The sequence below is a fragment of the Lynx canadensis genome, chromosome B2 (genome assembly GCF_007474595.2).
Source record: "Lynx canadensis isolate LIC74 chromosome B2, mLynCan4.pri.v2, whole genome shotgun sequence".
Classification (NCBI taxonomy): Eukaryota; Metazoa; Chordata; class Mammalia; order Carnivora; family Felidae; genus Lynx; species Lynx canadensis.
The window spans coordinates 23,144,276-23,158,835 of record NC_044307.1 but is presented as its reverse complement, the minus strand read 5'-3'; the positions used below and the strand labels follow the sequence as shown (position 1 = coordinate 23,158,835).

General features: G+C 40.4%; 1 protein-coding gene across 4 annotated transcripts in view; it reads right to left on the bottom strand.

The window, feature by feature from the left end:
- Positions 1 to 14,560, bottom strand: part of LYRM4 (LYR motif containing 4) — a 171,640-nt gene that overhangs the window by 121,918 nt on the left and 35,162 nt on the right. For 2 of the 4 annotated variants that reach the window (XM_030314919.1, XM_030314921.1), the window contains exon 2: positions 3,946 to 4,066. In XM_030314919.1, coding sequence (XP_030170779.1) covers positions 3,946 to 4,066 — 121 coding nt within the window. Of the gene's footprint in view, positions 1 to 3,670; positions 3,806 to 3,945; positions 4,067 to 5,869; positions 6,027 to 14,560 lie in introns of those variants that run through there. The other 2 variants (XM_030314920.1, XM_030314922.1) reach the window with 2 other exon arrangements.

The window sequence follows — 14,560 nt, the reverse complement described above, 5'->3', positions numbered from 1 at the left end:
AGAGAGAGAGAGAGAGAGAGAGAGAGAGAGGATCCCAAGCAGGCTCTGCACTGACAGTGCCGGGCTCGAGCCCATGAACCGTGAAACCATGACCTGAGTTGAAATCAAGAGTTGGATGCTTAGCTGACTGAGCCACCCAGGCACCCTCCACAGAGGATTATTAAGAGTTTTTCTAGATACTCCCGATAACAATAGTACAATATCGGGGCGCCTGGGTGGCGCAGTCGGTTAAGCGTCCGACTTCAGCCAGGTCACGATCTCGCGGTCCGTGAGTTCGAGCCCCGCGTCAGGCTCTGGGCTGATGGCTCTGAGCCTGGAGCCTGTTTCCGATTCTGTGTCTCCCTCTCTCTCTGCCCCTCCCCCGTTCATGCTCTGTCTCTCTCTGTCCCAAAAATAAATAAACGTTGGAAAAAAAAAAATTAAAAAAAAAAAAAACAATAGTACAATATCAAGTATATACTATGTGCCAGTATGTTCCCAAGGGCTTCACATATATTATTTGATGCTCACCATACCCATGAAGTTGAGCCTGTTCTCATCTGAATTTTACATTAGGCACCAAGAGGTTAAATATGTGGTTCAAGATCACATAGTTAGTAGCCTGAGTCAGGACTTGAACACAGGCAGGCTGGACCCAGAGCCTGTGTTCTTGCAATTAGGCATTGGTGACCATGACAGGGGAGATCCCTACCCTCACAGAAGAGGAGAAAACAGACAAGGCAATAAGGAATGTTATTTTCAGGACTGATAGATGCCATAAGGAAAATGAAAGCAGGATAAGGGACAGAATGACAGAAGGAAGGTTATTTTAGACAGTGTGGTCAGGACAGGCTTCTGTGAGAAGGTGAAATTGGAGTAAAAATCTGAGTGAAAAGGGGAATCGAGCAGTGGGAAGGTCTGGGGAGAGAGTATTCCAGGCAGAAGGTACAAAGCCTCTGCAACGGGAACAAGCCGGGGGTGTTTTGGGGACATCAAGATGGTATCTGAAATAGTGTGAGGGAGACGTAGGCAATGGAGGGCCTTTGAGGACTTCTTAAGCACTTCAGATTTTATTGCCATGGTGCTATGAAGCCTCTGGAGGGTTTTGAGCAGGGGTATAACCTGCTCTAATTTTCCTTTTAAAAAAAGATCACTCTGGCAGTGTGTGGAGAATAGATCATTCAGGAGGGAAATCAGGGAGGCAAGCTAGATGGCTATTATAGCAGCTGGTGTGAAGAAAATACGGACACTGCTTTATTTTGGGCCTTTAGGCCAAGGTCAACTCATATTAGCTTTCAGCAAGGTAGCTAGAGGAGTCAGTAACATTAACATCTCATAAGCTAACCATGGTAAATTCCTGGATTCAGGAATACTCTTGACAAGACAGGGAAGTGAACAGAAACGTTATTGACTTATAAATGGCTAATGAGTTCTCTAATGGAATAGGAATGCTTTCATTTGTCAGAACCATTCTGAGCATGAGCAGAGTCTTTAGGGATAACATAATTTTAGGCAGCACAAGTCCCCCAAGGTCAAGGAAGGTGCACTTGCCAGGCTGTCCTAGGGAGGGCACCCTGGCCCCAGCACATGTCCCATGACTGCAGAGTTGGAGTCTGTTTTGAGCATGGATTTACTGGGGATGTGTGATGAGAGCTAGTCTAGTCTTTCTGTTCTTGAAAGGTGGTTTTAGCATTTCAAAACAGGAGAAGACACAGACAATTACATAACAGAAGAAATAGTGGCACAGAGTACTTACAGGCACCTTTTCTAAGCAGTTTCTACTCTGTGCAACTTTACACAGAAAGATGAAGCCAGCCTGTTTGGGAGACGCTTGCCAACTTCCACATAAGAAAGTGCCAAAGAATTGAATCTCTCTGAGTTTATGTGAAATAAGGACTCAGGCTGCTTGCTTTTCCAAGTTCCAGTGCTAAAGGATCCCATAAAATTCAGCCACTGATGTCTAGGAAATGCCATTGTCCTAGAGTTTTCAAAATGACAACTCTTTTACCTGCCACTATCAGAGTGCATGCAAATGTGCAGATCAGTTTCTTTTTCTGACTCCTATTATCTTTTCATGCCCTTCCTTAAAGATCATTTCCCAGGCTTGTCCAGATGTGCCCAAGTTATTCTGTTGCTAGATAACTGTAGAACTCAAGAAGGGTTATCAGAATCTGAAAGGTTATTCTAGAAGGGACTGTTTCATCAGATTGCAAGACTTTCAAATGTGACATAAAAAGAAAACTACAGTGCATACTATAGCTTCTTCTTTTTTTTCTTTTTTGAATTCTGTTTAGAGTCAAGCATGAAGAAGGGTTAGGGATGTGTATATGTATGTCATATATTGTGATATGACATGCTGTCAGCCAAGCTGGTATCTCCTGATGATGCTAAACAAGTCCTTTCCAACAGAATAGAGGTTCCTCAAAAAATTAAAAACAGGACTACCCTATAACCCAGCAATTGCACTACTAGGTATTTATCCAAAGGATACAAAAATACTGATTTGAAGGGGCACATGCACCCCAGTGTTTATAGCAACACTATTGACAACAGCCACCATTATGGAAAGAGCCCAAATCTCCATCGACTAATGAATGGATAAAGAAAATGTGGTACACGTACACACACACACACACACACACACACACACACACACACACTGGAATATTACTCGGCAATGAAATAGAATGAAATCTTGCCATTTCCAACAATGTGGATGGAACCGGAGGGTATTATGCTACGCAAAATTAGTCAGAGAAAGACAAATATCATTTCACTCATATGTGGAATTTAAGAAACAAAACAGATGAACACGGGGGAGGGGAAGGAAAAGTAAGATAAAAAGAGAGGGGGAGACAAACCACCAGAGATTCTTAAATACAGAAAACAGAGGGTTGCTGGTGGGGTGCTGAGTGGGGGATGGGCTAAATGGGCAATGGGCATGAAGGAGGGCACTTGCTGGGATGAGCACTGGGTGTTACATGTTAGTGATGAATCACTAAATTCTACTTCTGAAATCATTATTACACTACATGTTAACTAACTTGGATTTAAATAAACAAAACAAAATAAAACAAGCCCTTTCCATAACACTACGCAGAACCTAGGGAAATGATACGGGGTTTCCCTTCCATACTTTATAAACAAATTTACTGCAAGTAAGACAGATGAACAGAAGCAGAAATGGAGCTTATGGTGTGATTATTGTTAAATCAAAGAAAAATAGTGAAAAGGATGATTTTTTTAGAGAGTGAGAAAACCAACTGATAGCAGGCTGCTTGGCCTTTGGCTCTTTAATTAATTTTGCAGAAAGAGGGACAAATGACACTACCCAGGAGACCATGCTGCTACAGATGCCCAACTCCACCTCATGAGAAGGAGAAAAGCAAGCACAAATCAGTGTGATCCCTGGCACCTCTACATGATGAAGACAAAAACACCTTCCAGGGTCTGTTATGGGCTCACTAGCTAAGCAGCTGTGCTTTACACCATTTGCACCTGCAGATACACCTTCCATGTGGCAACGACTCACCAGGATGGTGTCTTCAAGAAAAGGGCAACATCACCTTGAATTACGATTTTAAAATACAAGGAAAAGCAGAATATATTTATGTTCTTTGACATATGTCAACGCATAAATGTGTAAATATATCTTACAAAGAGACAAAATTTTTAAAACGTTTCCCATGTTTAAAGGATCAACCTTGAGTGAACTATGAGAACGCAGCTTCCCAGAAGGATGCGTCCCCTGGAAATTCTGGAAAGCTGATATTTTCCTTTAGGTTCTTCTTGAGTTCAGTAATGTGGATAGGTCATCTTTCTGTGTCTATATGAGTAAAAAGAACAGAGTTTCATGGCCCTGTGGTATAAATCATAAACACCGAAAGCAGTGATGTCCAATTAGGAAGGAGATGTCAAAGCTTAACAGCGCTTAATGAAAGACAGGACATCATTGAACCATCTTACCTGTCGACGAATTAACTCAAGGTCTCTTTTGGCTTTATTCACTAAGGTTTGAATTTCTACAGGATCCTTTACATTCTTATTTTCTCTGAAGGCATCTCTTATCCTCCTGACAGCATAAGTTCTAAATGAATTCAGGGGAAAAAAAAAAAAGAAAAGGTGTCAGCGGTCTGAAGCTATGCTTTCAAATAAAATCAAAAGCTCTTCCTGATGAATTAACTGTATTCCCCTGTGGATAATCCACTTATATCTTTGCTCTTGGGACAGACCCATCTATTACTATTCTGGGATGACTAAGCAAACAGATTAGGGAAATAAATCTAGCGCAAACAAATCACATATAAATGGCAAACTGCTACGGAACTGCTCCTTAGATTACTGGGTCTTTAGTTATTCATGTCTGCATTCTCTCCGTTAACGTGGATAATTGAAACTTTAATGCACAGAGACAAAGCAAGAATTAAAAGAGGTGAAATGATGCACTACACATTCATGCACCGAGACAGTTATGACCTATGCTTAACTTGGTTGGGTCAGCTTTCTAATCTTGTCCCCTGTTTTAGCTGTTTGTTCCTTTCATGGAACATAACATATAAGGATCCACATTGGGACCCTACCACAGTTGAGGGTGGAGAGGACACCAAAATGCTTTCCTCCATCTTTAAAGTGCATAGATATGCATATACATGCACACACAAACACCCTCTCCCCTTCAATATAAATTACATGCAGCACAGGACGGCAGTTCAAAAGCACGGCTTTCAAATCACACAAGCTTAACATACGCCTGTGTTTCCTCATCTGTCAAATGGGCATAGTACCACCTATTTCTCAGGGCTGCTGGGAGGATTCAGCTTAAATAATTTATGTCTGGAATTTGGCACAGAGATGGGTACATAGGAAGACCCAAAAACTGAAAGCTCTTCTTTTTTTTAAAAGTTTATTTATTTATTTATTTATTTAGCGCAGGGGGAGGGACAGAGAGAGAGGGAGAGAGAGAGAGAAAATCCCAAGTGGGCTCCCCAGTGTCATGATGGAGACTGATGTGGGGGATCGATCCTACGACCTTGGGATCATGACCTGAGCTGAAATGAAGAGTTGGATGGTTAACTGACTGAGCCACCCAGGCACCCCGAAAATTCTTCTTAATACCCTTAATGCATTAGTCTTCTGCTCTCCTCACGTCACAAGCTCACTTTCATCCTGCATCCTCAGAGTCATACCAAGGTGTGTGTACAGAAGGCAGAATGGTCTGGATAATCAAGAGTCCTTAATCTGATGTACCCCACATGCAGATAGTAACGGCCTTAACCCATGTCTGTCTCATCTACAACAGCCTGAAGACAAGAGACTAAGGAGAAAGAGTCCAAGTCAGGCACATCAGATACCATTTTCTCTAGCCTTTTAATGGTATCAGATGGCTTTGCTTTTAACTTTAAACACCAGCTGAAGAATCCATGTGAAACTATTAGTAACATCTGCACATAGAGGCAAAGAAATGAGAGAAGGGAAATATTTCTTAGTGCTTTGGGAGATGGATATAATTTACTGGGAAAACTTGTTTTAGAGAAGACTAATTTGGTTTTAGATCAACTTTTCTAAAATAAAAAGACATTTTAAATTAAGAATGCAAATATCGGGTTTTAAAAACAAAAGTAAAATGAAATCTTGTAACGTTAAGAATCGTAAAGGCAAGGGACACCTGGATGGCTCAGTTGATTGAGCATCTGACTCTTGATTTTGGCTCAGGTCATGATCCTAGGATTGTGATATCAAGCCCTGCGTTGGGCTTTGAGCTGACAGTGCAGAGCCTGCTAGGTATTCTCTCTCTCCCTCTGTCTCTGCCCTTCCTCCCCTCAAAATAAATAAACTTAAAAAAAAAAAAAAAGAATTGTAAAGGCAAAAAGCAGACAGTTTAGGAACTTACATTTTTAGGAGGTAAGCCACTGGGGAGACTTTCATCTGAGCCCTTTGCAGACCAGCTGGAATATTTGCAGAGACCCTCCTGGGTGCTCAGGATCCATCTTGGGGCAACAATGGAAATGGAATCCCTGAACTAGCAGACACTACGTAATGAAGGGCTCCTTCACTTGCAAAGGCACAGGAAAGGATTTTTACTAATAGACTATGTTAGATATTCTCCTCCTGTGTAGCTGCTAATCTAATAAAATTTTAGATAGTACGGAGGTAAGCTAAAAGCAATTTCTCGCGCACTGTCTTGCACAGCATGATGGTTATTAACACAACACAACATCACTGATCATCCTCGCACCCATACACTCTTCAAAACAGTTTCCTTGTTGTGGTGATGGGACCCGAGTGGACACCACAATTTAATTCTAATATTCTGTTCTATATGCAGAACTGGTTTTAGAACAGGAATTTACCCCAGGGAGTCATCCATTGTTTTAATTCTTCACTCAGGATGCTTCATGGGCTTTTTGGAAAAAATGCAATGGGCAAGAGTAGTCATTACTAAATTCATTTTTCTAAAAGCTAGTGACTAGCCCAGAATAGCTAGCAAAAAAGGAGTATGGCCTGGAATGGAAAGTCTGAAGTTCTTCTTAAGTTTAAAGAAATCAGAAAATAACTTATGGCACTCTACAATTGTATCAATTGGGCTCATGATCTGGTCTTCTACATATTCTGCTGTGCATTCTTGTTGTCTCCCCAAATCCCCAGAGTCCACACTTAATGGAATAAAGTTCTAGAGTTTGAATTAAATGTGTCTAAAGCAATCAAAAGTTGTTCAAAATCTGAATGCACCTTTACCATATACATGGTTCCTTCTTCTTTCCTGTTCTTCCTCTTCCTCCACTGTCTTCTCTGCCCTAACAGAAGACATTGCACAGGCTTGGAACCATGCAAGTAACATGACTATTACTTCATGAGCAATTTTTCAGTTTTATGAATTATTTCCAATGATCACAACTTTTTGAAGGTAATCACAAATCTGCCTGAATCTTCAAATTTCATAGGAGAGGGCTAACCAACCATCAATTATTTCATTTCTGTCCCTGCCTGGTTTTTATCCTTTGCATTTTTTTCTACCACTATTAAGGTAAACCATTTATCCTTGAACACGTTCTGGCTATTGGCCTCTCAATCACATCACTGAGCAAGAACATTTCAAAGAAAGATGTGCAGACGCTGCTGTGAAAATGGCAGCCAGCTGCTACACAATGCCTTGCCTTAGGATCATCCTAATGGGAGTCAGATGCTGTTTGAAATAAGGCATGAAAAATTAACACATAAAAGGCAACAGAACAGCAAGAGCTATCAACCACGAGAAGGCAGACCACATCCGCGGAAACAGTAAGGCTTTGCTGCTCATATAGTCACCACTCTACCTCTACCCTCCTGAAGCTTGGCAGAGTTCCTTAGGGCTTCTTTGTGAAGGAGATTTCCATTTGGCTTTCCTTTTCTACCCCAGCCTTTGCTCTTTGGTTTCCCAGCAGCCCTTCAAGCTCTCCATCGCAAGGATCAAACTCCTTTGTGAGGGTCTTCCATGCATTGTAATTTCCCAGTCACAAAATAAACAGCCGGCAGTAATGAAAGTTCTGTATGTAGTTCCCAAGGTTTTGGTTTACTTTCTCCCCTTCCAGAACTAGTGTCAGCTAAATGCAGGCCATAATAATCATGGCACCTGGAGGCTCACACTGGTTGTAGCATCCAAAATGTGTGATTGGGAAATAAGCTGATAGAATATCCCTCATTTGCACCATCCTTCATAACCCACCCCCGCCAAGCCCCCCATGCTGGTTTCTCTGCTTATCCATCCTGTAAAAACATCAGCTGCTTTTTCCTTCTTTCCCCAACCCCAAGTCAAGTATCCCAGTAACAAAACAACTTGACCCTTCTTGTAGCCTCTCTGGGGCAAACTCCTTCAACTGCTTGGAGGGACATGTCCTCCATCAACTGGCCTTAACTCAAATGTGCCTTGCCCCTGAAGATCTTCCTTTACAGCCATTAGGAGAAAGCTGCTTAAATTTTGCCATGCCTCCAGATTCCATGGGACTGAGAGGAAAGTGCCAGTGTGTTCTTGGATCCTACTGCTGCTTACGGGTCATTGGTTCACCCCTGACACAGTTTTGAGGCCAAGTTACCTAATGTTAACATTAGGTACCTACGTTAAGGTACCTAGTGTTAAGCTACCTAACAGAGGCATGTTGTATGCCTCCATGACACTGTTATCTGCTGACTTCTTGATATCAAGTCTCAAGATTCATCAAGACTTAATATCTAAATGGCACTCAGTGTACACATAGGCCTCCAGTTTTAGGTGACTTACAAAATGATCATAATTTTTAACAAAAATAAAATCATTTAAAGTCGATGATTTTTATAATGAGATAGATGACAGTGTTTGCAATCTTTTACTGAGTTATCTACATTTGCTTTACTGATGGAAAGTTCCACAGCTGGTTGGTTTCTTGTCTTGCTCTCTAGATCTACTAGTTATTTCTTCTGAGGCTCCTTTGTGAGCTCATCTTATTCGGCTGCCTCTTCTATGTTACATTCTCTAGGGCACGTATTGGACTTTTCTTTTTCTTTTTTAAAATGCTATTTATTTATTTTTAAATGTTTATTTGAGAGAGACAGGGGCAGTGAGGGTGGGGGGAGAGGGGCAGAGGGAGAGGAGGGAGAAAAGGGAGAGAGACAGAATCCCAAGCAGGCTCCATGCCCAGCGCGGAGCCCAATGTGGGTCTCAATCTCATGACCCTGAGATAATGACCTGAGCCAAAATCAAGAGATGCTTAATCAAATGAGCCACACAGGTGGCCCTGGACCTCTTTTATTATGACAAAATCTCCTCCAATAATTGAATGTGTTGCCTAAGGTCTCATGATCACATTCATACCATTGGCTACCAGGTCTTTTGCTCACCCATGCCTCCTTTCTGAGTCCCAAATCCATATAAACCAATTGCCTTTGGATTTACCATCAAAAGATACCCACTATACCCACTACAGCTTTTTCCACTGAGCACTTTCAATACTGAAGTCACCTCCCTCTTTCTTTCCTGACCCCAGTGGCCAGTATTTCCTTTGTAGGTAGGTGCATCTTTATATAGCTAACTACCTCAGCCAGATATTTGGAGATTCATCCTAAATTCCTTCCTTTTCCTTAATTCCTTATATTCAAGCAAACACACCTTTTACATCTCTTCTGAATCACCTTCCACTTCTCCAAACCCTCAGACCTCATCTTAGTTCAGGCTCTTATCTCTCACACTAATGCAGTAGACTTGGGATAACTATAGCACATGTGTTGATCAATAAAATGGATACTACCACCAACAAAGAGAAAGCTCAAGGGTCATTTGAAGGTCATAAGTACTCAGGGTGGATAACAGGGTGAGGGACAGATCAAAAAGCTTCCTTCTTAGGAGTCCAAGTTCCTACTAGAATATAAGACCCACATAATAGGGTGTTTTGTCTTTTTTTGTTTACCACTGGATCTAAAGTGCTTGGCTCAGAAATTGTACTCAATAAATATTTAGAGAATAAATAAACTTCTCAAAACATCATAGGCAACATTACAAAGATCTTGTGGGGTGCTAGGTGGCTCAGTTGGTAAAGCATCTGGCTTTTGATTTTGGCTCAGGTCATGATCACACAGTTCATGAGTTCGAGCCTCATCTCAGGTTCTTTGCTGACAGGGCATAGCCTGCTTGGGATTCTCTCTCTCTCTCTCTCTCTCTCTCTCTCTCTCTCTCTCTCTCTCTTTCTGTCTCTCTCTCTCTCTCTGCCCTTCTAAAGGTCTTTGGGAAAAAGACCAATAATCAATAAGGAAAACATAACAAAGAATAGGAAACTGAAAAGGAAACAGAATGAGAGGGTTTGCAGCATAAAGATGAGAGGCAGTGGTTACAAAATCTGCACTGAGAGTTCACTGAAGAAATTATGTACTGAACGCCTATTATGTAAGTGCTCTATGAGGTGCTGGGGCTACAGGGGAGATCAACATGGTTTTGGAGTCAGAGACTATATAGGAAATCTATTAGAATGAGATGAAAGAGGAACTGGAATTCTTGGAAAGTGAACACAGAGGGCTAAGGAGAGTTTTGGGGGGCAATGGAATAGTTCTTATCTTGATTGGGGTGCTGTTTTCATAAGACCATCCATTTGTCAAAACATTGAAATTGTACACTTAAAATAGATGCATTTTATTGTAGGTAAATTATTTCTCACTAGGTTGACTTTACAGAAAATTGAAAAGATAAATAGTATAGGAGTTATATCACATGTGCCCAATTTTAAGAGAAACAAAAGCAAAAAGATACCACCAACAAAAGACTGCAATATTAGAGGATGATTATATACATGGGTGAAGTAGAAATTAACGCTGTATTATAGAAACCAGGGTGGAGGACAAACTGGAAAATCAAATCTAAAGTAGAAAAATTATGAAAAATGAGAAATACGTATGAAAAAATTAAGCTTTGGAACAGGGCAAAGGTATTAACCTATGAATAATAAGCGTGAACAAACTGAACTGGGTAGATAATTAAAGTTATAATAGAAGAAAATGTGCAAGGAGTGATTATGAAAAATTGAGGAGACTCATTGAGATTTAACAACTAGAGTACAATGCTAAGATGTTTACTTATAAAACCGTGAACTCCAAGGTCAGAGAAAAAATAGTTTAAGAAAGGATAAAGAGGGGCGTGGCAGGGCTCAGTTGGTTGAATGTCAGACTCTTGATTTCAGCTCAGGTCATGATCTCATGGTCATGGGATTGAGCCCTGTGTTGGGGTCTGCAGTGGGTGTGGAGCCTACTTGGGCTCTCTCTCGCTCTCTCTCTCTCTCTCTCCCTCTCTCTCTCTGCCCCTCTGCTAGCTTGCTGGTGCATGCACATGGTCTCTCTCTCTCAAAAACAAAAGAAGGATAAAGAAAAAACTTTATAGTTTTTATAGTAGTTTTATAGTAGGAGAATGGAACATAGGTAAGTATATCCTCAGATTTCTGTTTTCAAAACCACAAAGAAAAAGGCTGTTTCCACAGTCATTTGTTGTTTTGAGGGCCCAAAGGGAGAACAAAATATTATCTGTGATTGATGGCACCAAGTACCATGCACAGGGCACTATGCTAAGTACTAGATACACATGATCTCATGTAATCTTCACAAAGCATGGCTCAGAGAGATTCAGAACATTTAGGCCACGATGACATGTCCAGTAAGTGGCAGACTTGGGTTCTGAACCCAGTTGACTACAGTCTGTGATTTTCAACTCCAGGCCATGCCTCTTCCAGAGGTTGATAAACTCCACCCAAATTGTGATAAGCACTTGGTATAAGCCAAGGTGTTATTCATTGGAAAAGGCATTAAAAAATTGTCTCTGGCATCACAAAGCTTAAAAAGATCATCTGATCTCTCAATGCTGCTTCAGGTGGTCCTACAAATAGTTCAAGTGCCAAGCATGTCTTATGAAAAGACAAGGAGCTGAGAACATTATGAGGAAAAGAGCTATTGATACAAGCAGAAAGAATATGTGAAATAATTGAGATTAGTTGTTCTCAAAAGGAGGACAGTGATCAATAAGAAGGGTTGTGGAGAGAGGAGGTGAAGTTACTATTAGAAAACCTACTTTGGAGACCAAATCTTCTTAGTTTTTGGGCAGCTGTAAACAAAACCTACTATATATTTCCCTGTTAAAAATCCCCTAATGGCATTTCATGATCTTCAGGATAAGGGTCAAACGCAGGGACAGTATAGCCCTGCTCATCTCTCACATTCCATCAAGCACCATTTCCAGCATGGACCACCAACCCTAGCCTGGCATTTCTCTGTACAAGGAGTGTCCTCCTCCAGCCTGATTTCTTGGCTAACTCCTACTCGTCCTTAAAGAGCTAACCCAGTTAGAAACAAATATGACAAAAGATTAATATCCTTAGCACATAAATAGCACATATAAATCGAGTGGAAAGACATTAGGACCACAGTAAATAAATAAGAGGCCAGAAACAATAATTCACAAGAGAGCACAAAGAGTGACTAAATTTAGAGAGATAAATGGACAGAGATACATGAATGTTCCACCTCAGTCATAATCAGAGAAATGCAAATTTAAACAAGGTGGGATTTTCTGCTATCACATCAGCAGTTTTATTTTTTACAAATAAAAAACAAAGGGCCTTTGCATCCTGCTGGTAGGTGTAGGAACTGCACTTCCTCTGGGGGAAAATAGCATGATAATGTGTAAGAATGTTCATAATTGTTTATCCAGGAATTTTTTTGGCAATTCTGCAGAAATAACCTGAAACATGCACAAAGATGCATACTGAACGATGTTCGTTATAGAACTATTTGTAAGCATTAAAAATAAAAACCCTAAACATTCAATAATGGAGAAAGGAGTACATACACTATGAAATTATGCAGCTTTTAAAACTTTTTAAAAATTTTTATTTGAGAGCAGGAGAGAGAGAGAGAGAGAGAGAGAGAGAGAGAGAATCTTAAGCAGGTTCCTTGCTCAGCATGGAGCCTGACATGGGACTCGATCCCACAACCCTGGGATCATGACCTGAGCGGAAATCAAGAGCTGGATGCTCAACCAAATGGGCCACCCAGACACCTCAAAATTATGCAGCTTATAAAACAGCTCAGGTCATAACTCAGGTCACAACTCATGGTTCATGTATTCAAACCCCATGTTGGGCTCCTCGCTGACAGTAGCAGCGCCTGCTTGGGATTCTCTGTCTCTGTCTCTTTCTCTCTCAGCGCCTCCCCTGCTCACTCTCTATCTCTCTCAAAATAAACATTAAAAAAAAAAAAAACAACCTTGAAGTCACAGGTGCAAAAGTCATAGCTTTCAAAAAACGTCAGAAGAAAGATCAGTTTCCCTCCCAGTTCTCTCTGGATGCAATTCACAGCTGTTTCTTACTAGCCTCCGAGAGATAGTAGATTCATGTTTAAACCTCTGTACTCAACATACTGTGTAACTTAAAAACTTTAGTTAAAATGTATCAGGGAGCATTTCATATCAATATAAATGGAGTTGACTCAAGTCATAAACAGTTGTGTCCTATTCCACTGTATGGATGAATTAGGATTCACTTAGCCAGGTTGTTTGAAATCTTGCTATTATAAACACTGCTGTAATTAATCAATATCCTTGTTTACAGTAGCATCATGTATGTGTGTGTCTGTGGGATCAATTCCAAGAAATGGAATTTGTAGGGTGAAGCATGTGAATTTACAGCTTTGATAAAATATTGTCCAAATTCTGCATACAGGTTCCAGCAGCAATGTAGAAGTATGACTATTTCCCAACACCTTTGCCAAAACAATGTGTCATTGAAGTTTCTGATCTTTGCTAATCTAACTGGTGAAAACAGTATCTCATTTTATTACATTTTTTTGTTGAGATATAATTAACACATAACATTGTATTGGTTTCAGGTGAAAAACATAATTTGATATCTGTATACACAGTGAAACGATCACCACAGTAAGTCTAGTGAACATCTGTCACCATACAAAGTGAACTTAAGGACCTACTCTCTTGGCAACTTTCAAGTGTGCTCTAGAATATTATGGACTGTAGTCAGCATGCTGCACATGTTACATCCCCATGACTTCTTTATGACTGGAAGTTTGTGTCTCTTCACCCTCTTCATCTGTTTTGCCTACTTCCTATTTGGCGATCACCATTCTGTTCTCTGTATCTATGATTTTGGTTTTGTTTGTTCATATGTCATTTTAGATTCCACATGTAAGTGAAATCACACGATATTTGTATAATATTTCCTTTAGCACAATTTCCTCAAGATTGGTCCATGTTATTGCAAATGGTAAATTTTTTAAAATTAAATTTTTTTTTAATGTTTATTTATTTTTGAGAGAGACAGAGCATGAGCAGGGGAGGGGCAGAGAGAGAGGGAGACACAGAATCTGAAGCAGGCTCCAGGCTCTGAGCTGTTAACACAGAGCCTGATGTGGGGATCAAACTCACAAACTGTGAGATCATGACCTGAGCCGAAGTGAGATGCTCAGCCGAATGAGGCACCCAGGTGCCCTGCAAATGGTAAGATTTTATTCTTTTTTACAGCTAATATTCCAGTGTGTGTGTGTGTGTATGTGTGTACATACGCACATCTTCTTTATCCATTCATCCACTGATGGACACTTAGGTTGTTTCCATAGCCTGGTCATTATAATTCTACAGTGAACATAGGTGGGTACATATCTTTTTGAATTAGTGTCTTCATTTTTTCAGATATATTCTCAGAAGTAAATTTTCTGGATCACATAGCAGTTTTATTTTTAATTTTTTGAGGAACCTCCGTACTGTTTTCCACAGTGGTTGCACCAATTCACATTTCCACCAACAGTGCATGATGGTCCCTCTTTCTCCACATCCTCACCAACACTTGTTATTGTTTTCTTTTTGATACTAGCCATTCTAACAGGTGTGAGGAGGTCTTTTATTGTGGTTTTGATTTGCCATTTCCCTGATAATTAGTAATGTTGAGCATCTTTTCATGTGTCTGTTGGGCATCTATATGTCTTCTTTGGAAAATGTCTATTAAGATTCTCTACCTATTTTTGAGGAATGAAACTTTCACAAGTTTAAGGCCATTTATATTTCTGTTTATATCCTTTACCTTTTAAT